At 34.2% G+C, this 19,239-nt stretch overlaps 1 protein-coding gene across 2 annotated transcripts in view; it reads left to right on the forward strand.

Annotated features, from left to right (window-relative positions):
• AGMO (alkylglycerol monooxygenase) overlaps positions 1-19,239 on the forward strand; it is a 356,760-nt gene that overhangs the window by 269,849 nt on the left and 67,672 nt on the right. Inside the window, exon 13 of one of the 2 annotated variants that reach the window (XM_082693028.1) lies at positions 16,274-16,473. The exons of the other annotated variant lie outside the window; for it this stretch is intronic. Within the exon in view, the coding sequence (XP_082549154.1) occupies positions 16,274-16,291 (18 nt within the window). The 3' untranslated portion in view covers positions 16,292-16,473. Of the gene's footprint in view, positions 1-16,273; positions 16,474-19,239 lie in introns of those variants that run through there. 2 annotated transcript variants of the gene reach the window in all.

The raw sequence follows: 19,239 nt of genomic DNA on the forward strand, positions 1-19,239 counted from the left end.
ACAGCTGTTTGCGGGTGAATTCCTACTTAGGTAATGGGGCTCCATGGAGAAGACCCCAAGGGAATTGAGGGAATGAATTGCTGGGGAAGAGAAAGGGATGAAAGGGACTTTAAAAGATGAAACAAATGTTAGGAGTTTATGTAGGTCAAGACATTTGAATTTCCTTTTATTTATATTGTAATGTGGGGATTTTCAGCTGCTTCGAGCAGAAAAACCACTTATTTTATAGAATAAAAAAAAAAAATTCTGAGGATACTGCCAAGCATTGGATAAGGGTGTTGACTTGGTCTGATTATCTGTAAAAGGACTGAAGGTTGAACTGACATAAATTTATGTTTGGACTTGAGACTCTAGGAGTTCATGGAAAATGGTGTTAGATATTTTGCGCTATTAGAGACGTGCATACAGGCCTGTTCTCCTGCAGATAAACAGCATCATTTTAATGAGAGGTAGAAGAGATGATCAGAAACATTTTTGATAATGAAACAACAAAAAACTGTGTGTGTGTGTGTGTGTGTGTGTGTGTGTGCGCGCGCGCGCGTGCTGGGCATCTCTTTGTGTATATAGCAGTATTTATACACAAAGATTTTTATCTTTCTTTTCTACCTAACATTCTTAAGAGGCAGGGCCAACTTAACATTCCGTTTTTTCCATAGCCTGCGTCAAGTTCCGCATGCGCCACTGCTCTCTTCTGCCTTTCAGCACCTTCATATCCCTCACATTCTTTTATGGCAGAGCACAACTCTCTCACTTTTTCTAACAAGAAACACACATTGCAGTTAAACAGCCGAGGTCATCTCCATGCTCGCGTCACAGGTCAAGCAAGATCACTTACATTTTTTAGGGGGTCACTTCTTCTCACTGGGTGGGATATGACCTTTTTTCTTTTCCTAGAAAAGAAACCACCCCAGATGTTCACCACCCCTTCTCCCTTTTTCCCCCCATTCTCTTCTTCATTCTTTGCCAAACACACGTACTTAGACATCAGTTATCTTGCTAGTTATCTTCCATTATTCTCTCAAAAGATTGATCTTTATTTCAGTCTGGTGTATTTTAAATAAAAAAACAAACAAAGAAAAAAATCCATCTGATACTTAGAAGCAACTGTAGGCCACAGGTACTCAATCTTTAAGTTGAATGTGTAATTCTGGAAACTTCTCAGTATTTTCAATATATTATAAAGTCATTATGAAGATTCATTCTCTTTGCATCTGTGTTACCATCTTAATATCATCTGTGGACTGCATTTTTCTTGTGACCATCTGCATTTGGAGCTGTCTTTTGAGGAGTAGCTCTAAGAAAGTATTTACTTTTGTTCTTGTGTGAATGCTTTTCCTGTTTCTTCATGGACTATCCCATACAACTTCTGTCTTTTGAGATCTTTCAAATTTTCCCACCTAGCTAAACCAAGTTTGTAGTGGGTTTGAACTGATTAAAAATAGATAATTCCCCTTTTTATCTTTCATAAGAAAAGTCAAGAAGTGATATCTATGAAACTAATTATTACTACCCGTAATAATTTTATGTCTTTAGCCCTGCTTTATAACGCTCAATCCTTGTAGATTGACTCATTTGGCACATAGTAATTGATAATATACTATATGCCAGGCACTGCTCCAGATGCTGGAGGTACAGAAGTGAAGCCAAACAAACAAACTAAAACCTCTCTTCATGGAGCTTACAGTCTAGTGAAAATGGACCTTCTAACTGAAAACAGCTAATTTATTGGTAAATAAATGCTTGCTCTGAAACCACTACTGCACTGAAAGCCCTTGACCAGTCAGCCTGAGTTATATATCCTTTACCCTCATTTCTAGTGATTTTAATTTTTAAATAACTTTTACATTTTCCATCTCTTCTACATTCCTAAGTATGTTTTTATTAAGTTGTGGAGTTGGAACAAAATAATACACTTTAAAATAAGGCAATCTGGCAAAAATACCCCACACCTTTTGTTGCCATACCAGTTTTACTAGGGAACATTAATACCCTATAAAAAATCCATAACCAACTTTTTTTTTAAGTCCACTCTCTTAATTTTTTGGTTATAAGAGAAATTCTGTAAATTAAAATCACATTTCTCTTGAGATGAAACATTTCTTTCCAAGGGAAGTTTGTTCAATTCAGAGGTCAAAAATATCTATGAAGACCAAATTAACAGCTTATCTTAAGGAAAAATTCCAAAATTTTACCCTTAAAAAAAATCTAATGATAAATAGCACTTCAGTGAAAACACTGTAATTGTGAATTTTTTTTAATTTAAATGATAGAAAAAACAGCAAACCTCTATGTGCCCAAAAGAACTTTATCAGATTCATTCATTATGAATCAATTGCTTAATATTTTTAAATAAATAAAATATTACAAAAACAGTTGAGGAGCTCTCTCTATATACTCTTCTCTAATAGCATTTTCCTTCTTTTGGTACCAGAGGTAAATTCTACAATGTGTTCGGGAAGGACTGTATCTGACTTTAGGGTCTATAGGCACTTGCCTTCTTGATCCCCCTTCTCCATAATAAAAATCTTAAAAACTTACACTTTACAACTGATTCATAGAAAGACAACTATAACCCAGGGAGGATTCATTGCTACCCATTAAATTCTATTATATTCATTTTTTTCTGGTTTTAAAGGAAATTAAAATTAAAACATTTCTCTGGGACCCTAAAATTATTGTGGACTCTTGGCACTGTGGCTGTTCTACCTAATGGACAATCAGTCCTAATTTCAACATTTATTTTTTTTTGTTTTGTTCATATAGTCAACTATTAAAGATTAATTCTTAAATTGCCACTTGCATTGTTTTTAGATCATGTTATGAGAACTAGTTTCATGCCTTGGTTGTCATGCTCTGGCATTTAATAAAACTCTCTGCCTTTATTTTGTGGATACTTTCCATATCTACATTCAGATTACTATCAGTGACACTTTTAATTTCACCCACAAGCACATACAATCACAAGACAATATAAATACGGGAAAGATTTCTTATTAAATTTACAGTTGCTTCTTAGAGTATGAGAAGTTGTTTTCCTTTGATCTTCAGCTGAAACTTCCTCTGCGTTTAAGTCTCTGTGTGTGTGTGTGTGTGTGTGTGTATGTGTGTGTGTGTAAAACAGAGGAGAGAGGGACATAGAAAAGAGATTCAATTGACTCCTTAGTGTATCTTGTAATATACAGGAAACTTATACTTAAATATTGGCATCTTTAGAGATTAATCCCTGGAAAAATGTACATTTTGCCATGGAGAATGTCTGCTGCTCTTTGGCTTTAGAGTTCAGTGCCATAATTTGTGTCATTTTTCTTGGACAAGCAATACTACAAAATGTCATCCACACCTTCAAGATTTGCTAATTTCCTCCAGGAGTTTTGCTCTTTCTATTGCCAGTTGGTGGTAGAAAAATAGCTTCTTCCATTCATCAGATGAGGTAATGCTCTGTTACTGTTCACATTTTATGTACTATGAGTATTATATTTGAATGATATCAGTAAAAAAAAAAAAAAAGCTTCTTTCTTTTGAAGATTATTCCTGTGCTTTCACTCATTAAAAATTTTAGGATAGTTATACTAAGCTGTTTTCTGGAAGATTTTAAAATTTTCTTCAGCTTAATGAATGAAATGAATGAACAATGTCTGTAGTGAATGGGGGAAAAAAAGCCAGTTTTAAGTCACTCAGGATGCACTACCACTGAGATAAATTAATCCTGTCATGTAGCAGCTATGCCCGAGAATATGTTACAATGTTCAACGTGTTCAAATTCTGCTTAAGCTATTGAACCATTCTAGGCTCCATGTTGGCTGGTAAAAGACATTCACCACTTTTTCTATCATGAGCTCTAATCTAGTGGACCTATTTGCTAGCAACCAAACATGTCTAACATTCCCTGACTTTGATTTTCTTTATTCCCCTCTAATATTTCTACCTTTACTTCTTGGATCTACGCTTGTATCTTACCTACCTTTCCAAGAGTTGACTGAAATGCTACAAATTCCTTAAAATCTTCCTCATTTGTAACCCTGTTACTTCCACCTGAGTATTAACCCCATTTTCTATCAAGATTATTAACCCTCTTTTCTATCAAGGTGAAAGTATATGCTGTCTTCTAAAATCTCTTGCTGTTGCCAGTGTTTACTTAATGGTATTCATAGCATTCTTCATCACGTTAATGCTTTGCCCATATCTCTTTTACATGCTCTTATTTGCTAAGGAAGGGCAAAGTATATGTTGAATACATTCTTCTAATCCATAAAGCTCTGAATATAGCATTAGTCCTTAACAAATGCCTAAATTATAAATAGATATCAGCCCTTTCTAGTCCTTGATTAGGCATTGAGATATAGAGTTGGATAATACATTATGTTTCTTCTCTCAAGAATTTCACAGTCTACTTGAGGACACTAGGGAAAGAAAAATCTGGCAAAGCACTCTTATCAGTGTACTCATACAGGTATGAAAGGGGAGCACAGAACAGAGAGAAAAGGAAATGACATACTTTGGGCAATGTTCTTCACTTTTTTAAAAAAACAATATGGTTTTTAATCATATAGAATATGTCAGATCATTTTATATATGATAACTAATTAAAGATCAGTAGCGTTAACTTGCTCAATTGTGAATAATTTTTAAGTGGTAGAGACAGTCTTTGAATCTCAGAGATAACAAATCTTAAATCTTAAAAAAAAAGAACCTAACAATTTGGGGTGATCATGAGAAAGTGGTAGACTACATTCCTAGAGGAGGTAATACTTGAACTAAACCTTGAAAGGTGAGTTCTCTCAAGTAGGGAGGCCTAGAGGACAATGACAAGAGTGGACATGAGGTATGAAGTATCGTGGGGAGTTTGGGGAAATGAAAACAGTCTAGTGTGAGTGAAACACAGAGTGATGAAATAAGAAGTAGAGAAGAATAAAATCAGAGGACCTTTGTATTTCAATCCAATAACAATGAAGAGTTTTAAGCAGAAGTATAAAATGATGAGTGTTGCTCTAGTAACTCACAGGCAAGTATAGCAAGAGGCTATTGCTTAAAATGGGTGAGTAGCAAAGATGACAGAAGAACATAAAAGAAATGTGAAATTATTAGCAGATAGAATTGCTCATACACATTACGAGATTAATGTGAAGAGAGATCACTGAAGGAGGAAGAATTATATTTAGTGGTCTAGCGGGTAAAATTTAAAAAGTAAGTGTTGAGTTAACCAAATATTCTTAATGCACTTTATATCACATTAATAAAATTATAGGGAAAATTGATTACATTATTGTCTGTCAGCATCATGCATGGAATACCTACCTAGTCTATGTGTTTCTTAGCTTTAAACATATATTCCTCAAAAGCCCAGAGGGTATGAATCTTTATAGCTCCCTGTAGGGATTTTTTCAAATATTTCATACCAAATGTACTTGGATATTTTGTTGACTTATCTTGAGTTAAAGTATTGCCTTTAAGAAATGAGTCATGTTAAACAATGGACAGACATGTTTCCTTTCAACATTGAATTCAGCATCCCTCCTAAGAACAAATATTTCACCAATTATAAGAGCCTTTCTGGCTGTTTGGATATCATGTTAATTCACTATTTATCACTTTTTCCTTATACAGAGCTCATTCACTCAGGTTTGCCTACTTTCCTGTCAGCTTGTTAATGCATCTAATTCCCTCTTCATACTTGATGATGATTTCAGGGAGATATTCTTGGTCTAAATACTTCCATAATTGTTTGAAAATCTTTTACGTCCTCACACGATAATGATCAGTGTTGCCTAGGGAGGACAATATACTAGTTAGGTATTTTTCTTTTGCTCATTTTTATATCTTATTCTCAATTCCTTGGCCAAATTCAACACAAATTTGTCCGTAATTTACCCTGTAGTAAATCAAGAAAGAGGTGAACCTTTTCTTTCAAAATCTGCATGTTTTGGCAAGCTTTCAAGAGTCATTAGATACTGAAAATTTGCCACATTGTATGATTATAACTCCATTTCTATTAAGATATTTGACTTGAAAAAAGTCCATTTAAAACTAAATTCTATAACGCCAATAACTACAACAGTAAAATGTAGCACCCCCTGGGATTTCTATACTCTCATCTTTTGCAAGTATTAAAAGTATTTTCCATTTTCACTGTTCTACATTCTTTACAATCCTGCATCAGTGTGTCTGGTCTTTGGTGGTATATTCTGTGGATTTCATGCCTGTTTTATCTTTAAGACTGAAATTAGAAATGTTAATAAAGGCTCGTCGGTGATCGGTTAAACTTGCATTCTCTTTGTACCAGTTCATTGAGTTATTGGGCAAGTACTTTCCTCTGTGGACTGATACTGTTTGTGTTTGTGTGTGTAGGGGCATGTGTGCTCGTGTGTGTGTGTGTGTGTGTGTGTGTGTGTGTGTGCATTTCACATGACTGGGTGGTATGAAAAAGAAAGACATAGGTACCTATGGTACAAAGTAGTCTGTAAACTCAGTGCTGTACTCAGGTTCAAAATACAGTTGAAATACAGGGAAGCAGGAGTTTTAAGACTGAGGGATCTTAGAAAGACCATGTTAATATAGAAAAATGGGAGACAAAACCACAAAACACTGCTTTTGTCTTTTTTCAAGCCCAAGGACAAATGCCTGCTCAGCTAACTTTGTAGTTTTGTTTCTGTGGCAAGCTATTTGGTCTTCCTGAACTCCAGCGTCCTAGTTTGAAAAAGAGAAATAAAAGTACCCACTTTGTGTTTTGGGTTATAGATGACTATTATAGAATTTTTTAAAATATATTTATTTACTTATTTATTTACTTTATTTATTTACTTATTTATTTAGAGAAAAGGAGTGAAAGAGTGGGAGCATGAGCAGGAGACACAGGGACAGGAAGAAGCAGACTCCCCACTGAGCAGGAAGTCCAACATGGGGCTTGAGCCCAGGACCCTGAAATCATGACCTGAGCCAATGGCAGACACTTAACGCACTGAGTTATCCAGGCACCCCTTTAGAGGATTAAAATTTATAAAATATCTTCACTAGTAATCTCTCAATTATGTTTCTTTTGTGATATGTTTTATTGCTGTTAGTACTATGTTGTTATTATTGCTAATTGTTTTATTTTATTTTAATTTCAATATCATTAACATAGAGTGTTATATTAGCTTCAAATGTACAGTATAGTAATTCAGCACTTCCATATAACACCTGGTACCTATCATGAAAAGTGTACTCCTTAATCCCCATCATCTATTTAACCCATCCTGCCACCTATGACCTTCGGGGTACCATCAGTTTGTTCTCTGTAGTTAAGAATCTCTTTCTTGATTTGTCTCTCTCTCTCATTTTTTAGCTGTTTGCTCATTTGATTTGTTTCTTAAATTATATGGTATTTGTCTTTCTCTGACTGATTTATTCCACTTAGCATCACACTCTCTGGCTCTATTCATGTCATTGAAAATGGCAAGATTTTATTCTTTTTGATGGCTGAATTATTATATATATACCTTCCACATCGTCTTTATCTATTGAGCTGCCTCCATAATTTGGCTATTGTAAATAATGCTACAATAAGTATAGATGTGCATGTACCCCTTTGAAGTAGTGTCTTCATGGGTTTTTTGGTAAATACCCAGTAGTGTGATTGCTAGATCATAGGATAGCTCTATTTTTAATTTTTTGAGGAACCTCAATCCTGTCTTCCACAGTAGCTGCACCAATTTGTATTCCCACCAACAGTGCACAAGGGTTCCTTTTTCTCCACTTGTTATTTCTTGCTTTTTTTTTTTTTAAATTCCAGCCATTCTGACAGGTATGAAGTGATATCTCATTGTAGTTTTGATTTACATTTCCCTGATGATGAGTGATGTTCAGCATCTTTTCATGTGTCTTTTGGCCAAGGGTATGTCTTCTTTGGAGAAATGTCTACTCATTTCTTCTGCCCATTTTTTAATTGAATTAATAATTTTGGGGTTTTTTTTGGTTGTTGGTTTTGGGTGTTGAGTTGTATCATGTCTTTATATATTTTGGATATTTATCCAATCCTTTATTGGATATGTGATTTGCAGATCTCCTCTCCCATTCCATAGTTGGCCCTTTAGTTTTGTTGATTATTTCTTTTGTGTGCAGAAGCTTTTTATTTTGCTGTAGTCCCAATAGCTTGTTGTTGCTTTTATTTCTCTTGCCTCGGGAGACATATCTAGCAAAACTGTTGCTATGGCCTATGTTAGTGACATTACTACCTGAGCTTTTTTCTAGGATTTTTATGGTTTTAGGTCTCATGTTTAGGTTTTTAATCCATGTTGAGTTTACTTTTCTGTATAGTGAGTGCTCACTTGGGCAACACATAAACTTTTCTGTGTGGTATAAAAAAAGTGTCCAGTTTCATCCTTTTGCATGTGGCTGTCCAATTTTCCCAACACCATCTGTTCAAGAGACTATCTTTTTCCTTTTGGATATTCTTTCCTTCTGTGTCAATGATTAATTGACCGTATAATTGTGGGTTTATTTCTAGGTTTTCTATTCAATTCTATTGATTCTATGTGTCTATTTTTGTGCTGGCACCATACTGTTTTCATCTCTACTGCTTTGTAATTGTTTGTTCTAGTTCTATGAAAAATGCCGTTGGTATTTTGGTAGGGATTGCATTGAATCTGTAGATTACAGTGGGTAATATAAACATTTTAATCATTTTTGTTCTTCCAATCCATGAGCATAGAATGTCTTCCCATTTTTTGTGTTGTGCTGTTTCTTTATTGTGTGTGTGTGTGTCTTGTGCTGTTTCTTTCATCAGAGTTTTATAGATTCCAGAGTACAGCTCTTTAACCATTTTGATTAGGTTTATTCATAGGTATGTCATTATTTTTGTGCAATTATAAACGAGATTGCTTTCTTGCTTATTATTACTAATTGATAATGCTACTCTTAAATTAGGAGGACTTAAGCCATGATCTAGAACACAAAGAAGACTTTAGCATGGAGGTGAAAAAGGGAAGGCTGTTTCACTTAGTAGTGATAGGCACTGCAGGCAAGGGATTGAAATAGGGACAATGTGAGTCACATACACCTCACCTGTTGTGGGCCAGGAAGGAGTTGTTAGCATAAAAACTTCTAATTGGGAAACTCATCTTTTGTTAGACAAGATGGTGTAAAGCACTATCTAGGCACTGTAGAAGGGTGAAAGCTCTATAGAAGTGTGTCTCTGGGGAGCAATCCTCTGACATTCTCAAAATTGTCTTGGCATAATGTAGAGTGACTTTTAAATTTTGTGACTCTGTGGTCTCATTCACTATAAAAATTTTGTAATTCTGGATAAATCTGGATCATCTTAAATAATTTTACATCTACATATTTTATCTCGTGAGATCTTTTTGTTTTGTCAAGTATTGTGTATGACAAAGACAATTGAAAAAATACATAAAATGTAATACTCTGATTTTTATTCAATTAACATCGTATTCTTTGTTTCCATATATTTATAGGAGTTGACAGCATAATTTTAATGATGACCAAAATATGTCTATAATGATGGCATAAAGCTCTGTGTAACCATCCCTATATAATACATATTCAGATTTTCAAATTTACTTCCAAATTTTGACTGCTATGAATTAAACTGTACAATTGAACATTGTACTTCCTCTGAGCTGTTTCTATATTTTTTTTTACTATTTCCTTTGGATGATTTTCCAGAGTTGGAATTCCAGAGTGAGATGTTATAAATATTGTTAAGAATTCTGATAAATATATCACTCTGCTTTCTGAAAGCATTATAACATTATGCATTTTCACAAATGATGAATACTCACTCACGTTCTGTGTTCTCACAACATCTACATTTTATTTTAACTCCAAATTATTGTGTTAATAATAAGGAATAAATTTTAGGTCATATCGTCCTTTCTAACCATTTATTTACTAATAAGAAGCTATAAAATATAGCTCATAAGATTATATGTATGCTTCCTTCTTTTCCATTTGTCAGGTAGTTTGACTGATGAGAATGCAACTTGAAGTATACTTAGAATAATTTGGTAAAACTCAAACAACTCCCAGTGATATATAGATGGGCATCGTTTTCTGGGTCTAATTAGGTATGAAAATGTTTGAAAGCTTTAAAATAATCAGGGTACCCATCACCAAAATTATATTTGTCTTAAATTATTCACATTTTTAAGAAAATGCTTTTTAGAGGTACCTGGCTGGCTCAGTTGGTATGGCATGCAATTCTTGGTCTCAGGGTCATGAGTTCAAGCTCCACATTAGGAATAGAGCTTACTTCAAAAAAAAAAAAAAAAAAAAGGAAAGAAAAGAAAATACTTTTTCATGTTTTAAGATTATCTTTAAACATATAACACATTTTTCTTATTAGAGTTATTCTGATGTAGTTTATATATTTATTGTTATTAAAAGTGAGATTTTATTGTATTTTATAGTTTGATATTGATACATTGAGTTTAAGTCGTGCTTATGTTGCAACTAGTAATTTATTAGACACTCTTACTAATTCTCATTGTTTTTAGTTCATTACTTTTGGGTTATATGAATTAATAGTTTAGTCTTCTGCCTCTCTGTTTTCATTTCTGTTTCATTGTACTCCTAAGGACATCCAAAAAATATTAACAGATATATCCATATTGCATTTAATTTTAATTGGATCTCTCTAACATGTGATGGTCAAGCTGGTGTGGGTTTGTACTGTATGCCCTAATAGTGTAAGAAAAATAATCCTTTCAAGGTTATGCTTATTCCTTTATGATTAAATGCCAACTCTATTATACCATTAACCTAAGTAGAATTACGTAGGCGTGTAATTCTAACAAGCTTGTGTCTTGTTACATAGTTTAAAAAAATTATTTTATTTTCTTGAATATATTCAACTATTTATTTACTATTTATCATTAAATATAAATGCTTTGAACAAAGAGAACTCTTCATAAATATTTTATACCATTGTTAAGCTCCTATGTTTCCTTTCTTAAAAAATCTTTACCCAGACTTTTTGCTAAATTTCCTTTCTGATAAATACCCAGTTGCATGGTTTCTTCTTACTAATTGCTGCTTGTCTCTGTAATACCTCAAAGTTTAAATGTGACTTTGGTTTATACCACTATTTCTTAAGAGATATTGCACCTTTGTTCATTCTGAACTCTTTTTTCTGAACTCTTTTTCATTACACAAAGTTTAACACATGTAAGTTCTAGGAATCTAGAAATACTTGAAACTGGAGATAATGAAGGAGGCATTTCATTTTTAAATAAGGAAAATGTGTAGAGTATTAGTTTAATGCTCACTGGAAAGAGGCTGAGCATGGCTTATATCTACACAAAATACAGAGGATCAGACATAGTTGATAGTCTCATTCACTAGTCAACATTGTTCTTTGTGTGAACAAACTGAGTGTGGATGTTAACTGTTGACTTGGGAAGCTAGACTGCAGGCTGAGATGTTGTACTCCTTTGTAACTAGTACCCTGGGGTTGTCTGGTTTGTTTTTTAGTTTTACATAGCTTGGAGAAATCATAGATTGCTGCGCTGAGATAATCCAAACTTTATTAGGATGATTATCTATACATGCAGAGATCATCTGGGGACAAATAATGCCTTCTCTTACTCTAATCCCTCTGTAACATATTTACTTTACCTAACATGTTCTGGTTAACGAAGTGTACCCTGAAATCTTTCTGTGTTCTCAAAGAAATGACAGTTTAAATATAGGTTTATCCTGTCTTAATTAGTTTTTCATTTAAAAAATCTTCTGCCTGTGGGGTGGGCAAAATTTGCCCAGCCTAAGTGACATTTAGTAAGTTAAGACGCAAGAGTACTAGTGCTAGAATCTGGAAAGAAGATGGGCGTTGAATGGAATTGAGAATAGGTTTCATTCTCCTTTGCAGAATCTCTTGCCCAAAATCCAGTTCACAGAAATAATAAGTGATTATTGAAATAGAGACTAAATGAGGAAAACTCAGACTAATATTGGATAAACAGAATGTTTCCAGAGGCTGGAGAAAGAGAGGCCGAGTATTTAAATTCTTCTCTATCTTTCCTTTCCTTATATCCTTAGAGGCTTTCCTCATTCTCCCAAACCAACAAAAGTTCATGAGCAAGTGCAGGAAGAGTCTTTACAATATTGTAAAATGACTTTCCCTAGGTTCAAAATTTCAAAAATTGGACTCATAATCATGTTCACAATATCCAGCTGTCCTCTCACATTTCCATCAGTGTTAATGCTTACTGTTTACCCAGGTCCTCTCACAAGAAACGGCAGTAGTCACACTAGATGTCTCCTTCCCTCTCATCCCCCACATGGATCAACCCTTTGACCCAGTAAAACCAACAATCTAATTGGATTGCAATTTTGGCTGCACATTAGAATCACCTAGGAAGATTTAAACAACGATCTTCCGTTGGTTCCACCCCTCAGTTCCCTATACAGAGATTCTGCTGTAATTGATCAAGTATGCAATTGGGCATCGTGTTTTTATAACTCCCCACCTGATTTATATAATCAGCCAAGAGGCAGACCCATGATCTCAGTGCTCTGCGCACAGCATATTACAGTGTCCCTATCCCAACCCCCACCTTCAGCTATTATTATCACTGTGTTTAAATATATTTAAGCCTTGGGACGCCTGGGTGGCTCAGTTGGTTGGACGACTGCCTTCGGCTCAGGTCATGATCCCGGAGTCCCGGGATCGAGTCCCACATCGGTCTCCCAGCTCCACGGGGAGTCTGCTTCTCTCTCTGACCTTCTCCTCACTCATGTTCTCTCTCACTGTCTCTCTCTCAAATAAATAAATAAAATCTTTAATAAATAAATAAATATATTTAAGCCTCAATAGCTGTGGGTCCAAATACACCTGGAAAATGTTTGATGTGTTTCATCCATTACCTTACTTGAGTCTGCCTTCCAGGGTCAGCAGATGGTCATGCCCGTGCTTCGCATACTCTTGTCACAATAGTCTAGCCATGCCAAGTGGCTCAAACCTAGTCAGTTCCCATGCCTCCATTACCTCTGTGACTGTTACTCCTCTCCTCCATCTAATGAATCCTTCCTGCTTTTCCTTTATTTCTCCTCCTTAGGGTAGTTCTTTTATGATCTCTTTCAAGGTGCTCATAGACCTCTGGCTTCGTTGACATTTGTCATGTGATGTATTTACTGTATGTTTATATATCTGTTTTCTGCTAGGTTATGAGTCCTTTGAGGACAGGAACTCTGTATTATTCTTTGTATCTACTTCACTGTTCAATGTTACGATGGTTCTTACTACTTAATGGCTACACAATGGATTTTTTTGAGTAAATTTTTTTCAAAAGGTTGTATTATTTTTTTCTATTTGATTTTATTTTATTTCTTTTCAGTGTTCCAAAATTCATTGTTTATGCACCACATCCAGTGCTCCAGCAATACATGCCCTCCATGATACCCACCACCAGGCTCACTCAACCCCCACCTCCCTCCCCTCCAAAACCCTCAGTTTGTTTCTCAGAGTCCACAGTCTCTCATGGTTTGTCTCCCGCTCCGATTTCCCCCATCTCACTTCTCCTCTCCATCTCTCCATGTCCTCCATGTTATTCCTTATGTTCCACAAGTGAAACCATATGATACTCAGCTCTCTCTGCTTGACTTCTTTCACTCAGCATAATCTCTTCCAATCCTGTCCATGTTGATATAAAATTTGGGTATTCATCCTTTCTGATGGAGGCATAATACTCCATTGTATATATGGACCATATCTTCTTTATCCATTCTCCCGTTAAAGAGCATCTTGGTTCTTTCCACAGTTGGGCGACTGTGGCCATTGCTACTATGAACATTGGGGTACAGATGGCCCTTCTTTTCACTACATCAGTACCTTTGGGATAAATACCCAGTAGTGCAATTGCAGGGTCATAGGGTATCTCTATTTTTAATTTTTTGAGGAATCTCCACACTGTTTTCCAAAGTGGCTGCACCAACTTGCATTCCTACCAATGGTGTAAGAGGGTTCTCCTTCTCCACATTCTCTCCAACACTTGTTGTTTCCTGTCTTGCTAATTTTGGCCATTCTAACTGGTATAAGGTGGTATGTCAGTGTGGTTTTGATTTGAATCTCCCTGATGGCTAATGATGATGAACATTTTTTCATGTGTCTGTTAGCCATTTGTATGTCTTCTTTGGAGAAGTGTCTGTTCATGTCTTCTGCCCATTTTTTGACATGATTATCTGTTTTGTGTGTGTTGAATTTGAGGAGTTCTTTATAGATCTTGGATATTAGCCTTTGTCTCTAGTGTCATTTGCAAATATCTTCTCCCATTCCGTGGGTTACCTCTTTGTTTTGTTGACTGTTTTCTTTGCTGTGCAGAAGCTTTTGATCTTGAAGTCCCAAAAGTTCATTTTCACTTTTGTTTCTTTTGCCTTTGGAGACATATCTTAAGGATGCTGTGGCCGATGTCAAAGAGGTTACTGCCTGTGTTCTTCTCCAGGATTTTGATAGATTCCTGCCTCACATTGAGGTCTTTTATCCATTTTGAATTTATCTTTGTGTATGGTGTAAAGGAATAGTTGAGTTTCATTCTTCTACATGTAGCTGTCCAATTTTCCCAGCACCATTTATTGAAGAGATTGTCTTTTTTCCACTGTGTATTTTTTCCCGCTTTGTGGAAGATTATTTGACCATAGAGTTGAGGGTCCCTATCTGGGCTCCATACTCAGTTCCACTGGTCAATGTGTCTGTTTTTGTGCCAGTACCATGCTGTCTTGGTGATCACAGCTTTGTACTAAAGCTTGAAATCAGGCAATGTGATGGCCCCAGTTTTGTTTTTCTTATTCAACATTTCCTTAGCAATTCGGGGGCTCTTCTCGTTCCATACAAATTTTAGGATTGTTTGTTCCAGCTCTTTGAAAAATGCCCGTGGAATTTTGATCAGGATGGCATTGAAAGTATAGATAGGTCAAACTCTCTCTCTTCACAGATGACTTGATACTTTATATGGAAAACCCATAACACTCCACCCCCAAACTATTAGAACTCATACAGCAATTCAATAATGTGGCAGGATTCAAAATCAATGTACAGAAATCAGTTGCTTTCTTACACACTAACAATGAAAATATACAAAGGGAAATTAGAGCATTGATTCCATTTACTATAGCACCAAGAACTGTAAGATACCTGGGATAAACCTAACCAAAGAGGTAAAGGAGCTGTACTCAAGGAACTACAGAACATTCATGAAAGAAATTGAAGAAGACACAAAAAGATGGAAGAGCATTCTATAATCATGGATCAGAAGAATAAACATTGTTAAAACATAAAAACGTTGTATTATTTAATGGCTTGTAAAAAGCTTCTTTCATATATATAGATGTATATATACATATATATATATATATACACACACATACAAACAATATTTTCCACATTTTTAGAAAATTCATATTAAAAAGATTGAATCATATTTAAGAGGACTCAAACTTGCAAAGTGAAACAAATAATTAATCTGAAGAAAATGTCTGCATAGCACAAATACTCATATTTTAGGAATATGAAACTGTGATTTTAGGATTATAAGGCTTTCTTTTACATGTAATAGATAAAATTTGTCAAAAAGCTTTTGTTTTTTTCTGTATTTTTCGATGTATTTCTATATGCAAGCTTGTGTTTATGTAGTTGTATGTACCTACATTAGGTTTAACCACAAACATTTTAATTTTAAAAAAGTAAATTGAAAATTTATGTACCATAAGAAACACAATGTGCACAATCTGAGTACCTTAAACAAATTTGTAAATATCATCTGACTTGCACATATGGTGATAGTCTAAGTACTAGAGGGATTGCTGGAATTCAGAAAATTCATAAAGCTTGGGTTTGTTGTAGGTGAGAATTAATGAAATTCACTATCAGCAAAACACCAAACTATGTTGAATAGATTCCATTATCTGTCCTAACAAATGATTTTCTAGCTCTTTTGTTCTTAATAAGAAGCCAAGGGGAAAAATAAGTTAAAGTTAAAGGTTCTTAGGTAACTTATCTAGAGATTATGAATCAGGGGATATGGTGTGGGGTCTTAAAATCTCTATTTCAACAGTCATTCAGATGATTTTTTTAATAGTTACAGAAATCTGGGAAATATTGACATAAAGGAAATTTAATTTTTTTTTTCCTTTAGTGATCTGGTGAAATAGAATGTGGGTAGATCTAACCTACCCTAAATGTAGAAAAATCATCCTATTTATATGTAAAATCATGTGAACCAACTTTCTAGTGGCTTCATTCCTGTGTATAACCATACCCAAACCCAGTCTCTTTTCCTCCGTTCAGGATAGACTAATCACTTAGAACAATGGAAATCAAGCAAGTGCCATCGAACTGAATCTTGTGAGAAGATAAGAATGAGTGCATTTGATTATCCTGTCAGACTTTAAGCAGTTCTACAGAAAGACCATTTCATGGATTTTATTTAACCCGATAGTTTCCTAACCTAATATATTTCAGAATTTTTTTTCTGTGCTCCCTCACCTTCAACAACCATTAATATGCTATGAGCACAATGCTTTAAGAAGAAAAATTTGGAGAATTCTGGAATAAATGTTAGTCTTGCATTGATACCATCCGTCCTAGCCACTTAAGTGAAAAATTCAGACAAAAGTACAGTCATGTGTATCTTTAACAAAGTGATAGCCATTTATCTACCTTTTAAAATAAATTTTAACACAGATCATTTTCTGTTTGGGTGGGTTGTTTTTGTTTGTTTGTTTGTTTGTTTGTTAAGATTTTGGTTATGTATTTGAGAGAGTGGGAGAGTGAGAATTAGAGAATGAGTGGAGGGTGGAGCAGAGGGAGAAGACAAGTAGACTCACCACTGAGCAGGGAGCCCCAAACAGGGATCTGTCCCCAGACACCAGGATCATGACCTGAGTCGAAGGTAGATGCCCAACTGACAAAGCCACCCAGGTGCCCCAATCATTATCTGTTTTAACAGATCAATATTTTGAAGTTCTGAGAAATTGGTTTTAAATACCAGGATCCAGTTGGAATTGAATTACTTCCCAAGAAAGTTAGTAGAAACTAGTAACAAATTTTCCATTGATACACTCATGAAACAGCATATATTTTTGAAGAAATATTATAGATTTAATGAAATTATCTATCAAATGCCTTCATAACTTTCTTTTTCAGAGATTATGTACTCTTGGTGAGCCAGAGCATATATGACCAAAGTAATGACTAAACCAAAGCTATTGGAGTAAAACTATATACTTTTTAATAATATTTTGGATTTTTGTCTAGAAATTATCTGATTAAATATCATTCGTTAAAATGTGCTGTCATTTTTTAAAAAAAACCCAGAATCTTAAACATTAAGACAGCTATTAAAATTTGATAACAAATATTTCATCATTTAGTTCTATAAAGGAATATCATTAACAGTCCTTAAAAATCCACTTTATGCAACTGGTTGAGAGATTTAAAAACTATAATTTGTTTTTTGATATCATGCAAAACAACCCATATTTTTTTAGATTTAAATATGATTTTTTCTTTTTTTTTTTTTTTTTATAAACATATATTTTTATCCCCAGGGGTACGGGTCTGTGAATCACCAGGTTTACACACTTCACAGCACTCACCAAAGCACATACCCTCCCCAATGTCCATAATCCCACCCCCTTCTCCCAAAACAACCCATTTTTTGATGATTTGAACTATGAATTCCAGTAAATTACTTTGCATATGGAGATATACTATTAAAAGATTGAGATTTTTGTACAGAAGAAGCAGCTCTTTCATAACACTTATAATTCAACAATAGGAAAAGAAAATAGAAAAAGTGAACAAAAAAATGTTTCAAATTGAGCCAAAAGTGTCAGGTAATAGAGCAACAACACAGTTAGCAGATCTCTGACTACCAGAGTTTTGGATCAACTCCCAGGTTTAGAATTTGGATGAAACTGGTGTGCTGTTTGCCAAAACTGATGGAGGTTCTAAATACGTTCCAAAAAGAAAAAAAAAAAGAAAGAAAGAAAGAAAGAAAGAAAGAAAGAAAGAAAGAAAGAAAGAAAGAAAAGAACAAAAAAGGAAGAAAAAAAAGAAGAGAAAAAGGAAAACCTCTGTTTATAAAGATGGAAATGTTCTTTCTTCTCCATACATAGTTTTTCTTTTTTATTCCTCCCAGCATGATTTAATGCCTTAAATCTATTACTCCCGCACATTTAATAACTTATTTTGAAGGCATGTAGAATGATGATAAAATTAAACTACAACACAAAATTGTGCATCAGGATCTTCATAAAGCATAAGAAAATTTCAGATATAGAAAGACAAAAATAGAATTCCTATTCCTCTTTCATGTTTAAATTCTTTAGTAACTAAATATGTACATAGATTTGGGTGCAAAGAAATCTGCCTTTATTAATTCATAGGCTTAGTCTTTCTTTCCTTCTCACTTAAGGCAAACAGAAAAGAAAATAGGATATAATCCATAATTTTCACACAGATTAATCATATCATAAAACTACCATTGGAAGAAATGCCTCCCAATAAGAAATGAGTCCATAAACACAAACACAGTTCCAGCTCATTATATAAAATTGACTGAACAGAATTCTACCTTCTATTTTTATATTTTAAATTTTTAAAAGAGATGAGTAAGCAAAATGCTGTTTAGTAAGAACTATGTTTAAAGACTGGTATGTATTTTTGTATCTTAAAACAAGAATTTAATGTAAATTTATTTTTCTCAAGATTTTTTTCTTATTTGGGAGGTGAAGAAGGATCCTAGTTTAATTGAGACTCAAGATCCCCATAGCACCTAGAAAATATATATTATGGGTACATAACTATGCTTGACTAAAAATGCCAGTAATTAAAAGGACAGGGATTATAGGAAAGATCTTTTTTACATTGAAAACACATTTGGTAAATTATTTAAAAAGAAACAAGATTTAACATATGTAATTTTTAACTGTACTAAAATGTACCTAAATTATTTGTTGATGCCATTATAGATACTTGATAAGTCATTGGAATATTTGAAAAGTTATGGTGACTACATACAAGTATTCTTAGTTATGTGCATATTGATGACAAGTTCTCAGCATATTATGAATCAAATTGTTAGAATCTACTTTTTAAAGAATTGATTTATTTATTTGTTTATTTTTATGTACCCCACAACGTGGGGCTTGAACTCACAACTCAAGATTAAGAGTTACATGTTCTACTGATTGAACCAGCCAGGTGCCCCTGATACAATCTACTTTTATTTTTTTTTTTAAGATTTTATT

Source organism: Mustela nivalis (genome assembly GCF_964662115.1).
Source record: "Mustela nivalis genome assembly, chromosome: 12".
Classification (NCBI taxonomy): domain Eukaryota; kingdom Metazoa; phylum Chordata; class Mammalia; order Carnivora; family Mustelidae; genus Mustela; species Mustela nivalis.